Source organism: Cupressus sempervirens, chromosome 3 (genome assembly GCF_028749045.1).
Source record: "Cupressus sempervirens isolate cs-2001-9-10 chromosome 3, ASM2874904v1, whole genome shotgun sequence".
NCBI lineage: Eukaryota > Viridiplantae > Streptophyta > Pinopsida > Cupressales > Cupressaceae > Cupressus > Cupressus sempervirens.
Window position 1 is genome coordinate 122,928,279 of NC_143120.1, and position 5,270 is coordinate 122,933,548.

At 30.1% G+C, this 5,270-nt stretch overlaps 1 protein-coding gene across 1 annotated transcript; it reads left to right on the forward strand.

The window, feature by feature from the left end:
- Positions 1-247: 247 nt before the first annotated feature.
- Positions 248-3,158, forward strand: LOC149565085 (FCS-Like Zinc finger 14-like). Its single transcript, XM_089817015.1, has 2 exons — positions 248-853; positions 2,666-3,158. Exons 1-2 carry the CDS (start codon positions 390-392, stop codon positions 2,811-2,813), a joined length of 612 nt encoding a protein of 203 aa, XP_089673141.1. The 5' UTR covers positions 248-389; the 3' UTR covers positions 2,814-3,158.
- The last annotated feature ends 2,112 nt before the right edge of the window (positions 3,159-5,270 follow it).

The following is a 5,270-nucleotide window of genomic DNA, read 5'->3' on the forward strand; positions in this document are numbered from 1 at the left end:
AAGTGCAAACAATAAACATATAAAAAACGTGACGAATGTCCAGCCATGGCAGAGACTGTCAAAACAAAAGTTTAATACGGAAGCCGACAAACAAAAAAGCTTTTGTACCGCAGCATGTTTTAGGCTCATCCTATGCAATCGCAGCACATAACCTCACAATTATGATATATGTGGTCATGGACGAATGGATCAAAGTATCTTTGCAGGCCTCTTCTCTTGCACACATCTCTATAACCACATTAAAATAATCCCCTCCTCCGAATTACAGAACGACACCATTCCACTTCTTTACTCTCTCTCTCTGCAAATTCTAGTCTTTTCAGTCTCATAAAAGAAGATTTTGTGTATGGTGGTCTGCATTCTGAGGGCATTTGGCCGTGAAGAAAATCATGGCAGTGAAAAGGCCGAGGCCCATTCAGAGCAAATCTTCTCTTCTCATGTTTGACAGCCCATCGGAAATCAGATCCGTCTTCAAGTATTTTCGTGTACTGGTCGGATTTGGGTCTGGATCAAAATGTGGCGGAATTCCTGATGTAAAAGATGGGTGTTTGAGCCCAACTTCTCCGTTGGATTTCAAAGGTTTCAGCAGATTTCCGGCTGGGGTAGGGCTTGGAATTCTTGTTGCTCTTGATGATCATGAGCCAAAAAAGGCCATGCCGGCCATTGTCTCTGTAAAACTGCCGTCTTGGAATAAATTGGGGAAAACAGAGGAAAATGGTGGAAGATTATGCGGATGTAAAGAAGTGGTTTTTGAGGATTCTGGGGCGTCGTCGGCTTTATCCTCGGATTTTCTCGATGTTTGTTATCTTTGCAGACGGAAATTGTCCCACCAGAAGGATATATACATGTACAGGTATGATTTTTAGTAAAACTTTTGTTTATTGCGTACAAAATTTTATAAGTACAGTGTTCAGTGTTCTTTAACTTTCTCGGATCCGATTTGTAGTGCAGTCATGGCTTTTTATCATTGGCTTGGCTGTTAACTGTTTTTAGTATATTTTTGCTTGGAGATGGTCGCATTATATCTGACTGCTGCTGACAAAATTTTGGAGTTTCTGAGTTAAAATGCCACAATTTGAAATTTGTTGAGTGGGAATCTCTTTAGTTCAGAGCCGAGGCAAAATTTGTGACTTCTAACTTATGTTTTTTTGGGTTAAGCTCTTCTATTCCCTTGGATTTGATCTTTGGTGGGATTGTTATAAATCATTTAACTTCACTACCAAATCCACCCGTTATTGTCTATCGTTATTTATCCAGTAACCTGATCTACTATTATGTCTTTAAAAAATAGTAAATACGTTTGCCCTTTTCTTTTGGACTTGATCTCGTTAAATTTGGACGATGTGTTTTCATTCTGGTTTTTTAATAGCTAAATTTTTTGTCTTTAGTTCTTATAAAGTAAGAGAAGTTCTATTTATATAAAAAATAAGACATTTTTTAAAAGAAGCATGATTAGGTCAGGTTTAACAATTTTTTAATGCATTGTGAAAATCCAACCAAATGAACACATTTGATTTAAATGTTTGTTATCCATTATAAAATGGGAGATGCTGTTATCCATTACATGTTCTTGACTACTCAAGTAAAGAAGAGATACATTAAGTAACAATTTTTGTTAAGTGTGATTGGATTAGATTTAATTCTTGTGTGATTTTGATAAGTTTGAACTTTTATTTGTGATAGTTTAGTTGAGCTAAGACACTTGATCTATATGTCTCGACTTTCTCATTAGATCGTGATTTGTTATTATATAAAAACAGAGATGTTGATATCAATATAAGTATAGTCTAAATACTTTTGTGAAGTATAGATCATAGAATGTGATTTGAAAGGTTGATGCAATTTAGAAATTAGTAGCATTGATCTAAATGATAGATTGTGAAAATCTGATTCATGTCAGTCTAAATACTTTTAAACAAATGTACTTGCTAACATATGCTTAAGTAATTAGATAGACTAAATTTCAGTAATTTGAATGAATGAGATTTAAAATAAAGACCTCATTAATTATCATCTATTTTATAACATCTATATATTTTTAAGCTAAACATTATATATATATATATATATATATATATATATATATATATATATATATATATATAGATATATATATATATATATATATTTCTAGATTTGATCGTGTGTGTGTGTTTTTTTTTATCATCATCGTTTAGGTTCACGCTACATATCCTTACTAACCTGCACTTTCTCATCCTGATGATGGATCATGCAGTGTGATCAGAAAAGTTGATGATAAAAAAACACACAATAGAATCCAGAAAAATATAAATTTTATTTTGCAAATAGATTGTGGAAATCTGATAATATTAATTAAAAAAAACTATTAAAAATATATATCTTTAAAATTAATTTCATTTTATTTGTTATAAATGATCTTACCTTTATAATGTAGTTTTAAATAATAATTATTTTATCTAATGAAATGTCATTCTGCATAAACATCATAAATTTCCGCAATCAAATACTTCTCATCTATAAATATGAATTAAAAAAAATAGCATGCTAAAGGCATATACATAATTTTAATTAGACGTGATTTGGAAAACTGAATGTTAGGTTTCGCAGATTCTGCAAAAATGGTACGGTCATTAGTGTGCAAGTAAACTGTCATATAACATGCAGTTAATTTGATGTATTGCAGAGGTGACAGGGCATTTTGCAGCGAGGAGTGCAGAAAGCAGCAGATAATGAGTGATGAGAGAAAGGAGCGCCGCCCGTCTTCAAATTCATGTTCATCTTCATATTCACCTGTCTTCACAATCACTCCCATGGCCGCTGCATTGTACTAATCTAATACCATTACTATTACTAGTACTGGATTTCCATCAAGTTTATAGAAAAGCACTCTGCCAAAAGCTTACGCGGAATATGAAAACAACTTAAATGCTTGAATTTGTGCAAGTTTATGAGGGGTTTATGAGTATAGCAAAAGAAAAAGCAAGGTATTTCAGATTAAGTTTTGTAAGCATTACATTGAAGAATATTTTCAAAGCACGGAAAAGAGTATATGTACTGAGCTGTACCGCGTTTACAGTAGTTAAACTGTTCTCAATTCGGGGACACAACAAAATGTTTAGAGTTGACAAATACAACGTATACTATGTATATGAATATAGTTACATGTTTTAATTTCATATAGTCTGAAGTAATATAAAAATTGTGAATGCTTGTTATAATACCAGCAGTATACTGGGGTGCTAAATCTTGTAACAGCGCAATGATAGCATAATGTAGCTCAGAGTTTTTATGAAAAATTAAAAAAAAAGTAGAGAAAAACACAGAACTAACCTAATTGCTGTTTCCTGTTTTCTGTAAGGAGCTCATATAGTTCCCCATGGTTTATCGCATCGTTTCAATGGCATTTGAGTTTCATTTCTCGCGGAGTTGTGACCAAACTATGTTTGAATGTCGCTTATATTTATAAAATAAAAATTTATAATTAATATGTATCTATTATTTCTCCAGGTATATTGATTGTTTTCGTTGGAGGCTTTGAAAGAATGAATTAGGAAAGACATATAATTAATTCAAAATGCAATAAATTGTTGGTTAATTATTATTTGTAAGTATTGGATCAATGTGTGAATTTTGCTTATATTTATAAAATAAAAATTTATAATTAATATGTATCTATTATTTCTCGAGGTATATTGATTGTTTTTGTTGGAGGCTTTGAAAGAACGAATTAGGAAAGACATATAATTAATTTCGAAATGCAATAAATTGTTGGTTAATTATTATTTGTAAGTATTGGATCAATTATAAATGATGAGCATGGGAGAGATTTTAGTAGTTGAGGATCTTAATTTTGTATCTTTAAAAATCATATGACAATTTTAGATCATTTTTAATTATCAAAATATTAGACATTATATTAAAAAAAATAATTATTGACACACACATAACTATTAGATCCTATTTTTTAAGTGGTAATGGTCCTATGTCAAAAAAACTTGGCTCAAATTAATTAACCATGTGAAACATATTCTCATTTCTAACCTCCAAATCTCACCTTTATTATCAGTAATAATCCTTGTTATTATCATTTAATCAACATAGATTGATATATAATGATATACTCAAACTTACAGAATAAAGAAATAGGCATTTTCCTATTTAAAACTACAGTACCAATGGACACAACCAAAATATGCATTTTTCTAGAAAAATCATTTAAGAATAAAATTTAAAAATAATAAAATTGTTTTAATCATATAATGGTAATGAATAGTCGCTATGCTTTTATCATACACTAAAAACTTGTGGAAGAAAAAGTTTAATTCAAGTAGGAAAAATAGCAAATGAAAACATACTATAACTTCATGGTATGGCCCTATAGAACCACTTGAGAAGGTCCTTCCTATAATTAATTGAAGATTCACCAACATACACTAAGTAAATTTGGAATGACACTAGCTTATATTAGAATCTTATTACTAATATTCACTACCCAAAGTTTTATTTTGTCCTTTTTTTCCAAGTACGAAATGATTGCCACATTAATTAGAAAATTATAAAACATTTAATAATCCAATTTCAAAGAGTTCAAGCAAAATGAAATTAATTAGAAAATTGTAAAATGTTTAGTAATCCAATTTCAAAGAGTTTCACTAGAAATATAATCATTTACCATTGCAAAAGAGAGATTGTTAATAGTGATAAATAGAGTACACTTGTCGAAATACAATGTTTATGAATCAAATTATACCACCATCTAGAAGAAATAAGAATAGAAAAACTACCATGACTTGGCTTAGGATTGGTACTGGTATTGGTATGGAATAATAGTTAGGTGGTCATATAGAATAATAAATAGTTAGAAAGAAAAATCTTAGAAATCTTTTATAAAAGGGAAATCTTTATGGAATATTGTGCATGACATTATTTTTGATAAGGTATATTAGAATCTTAAATTAATAAGAAAACATAGATGAGGTTTAAATGTGGTATTCCATCATAATCAACCTCATCTCATCTAGAGCTTCACAACTGATAAGATTTAAAAAAAAAATCTTACTTGAATTTCTTGTAAGCTTTAAAGCTTCCTAGGTGGATTGGGAACATTGGAGCATAAAAATAATATTTTCTTCTATCATATATTCTCCTCTATCCTCCTCAAGATTTAGACCAAATTAGAAGCTAAATAAAATATGAAAAAATGGAGATATTGCATGTATAATATGATAATAATAAGATAGATTATTGGTAGGAAAATAGTGTTATGTTATATATTTCCCCAGTCTTTA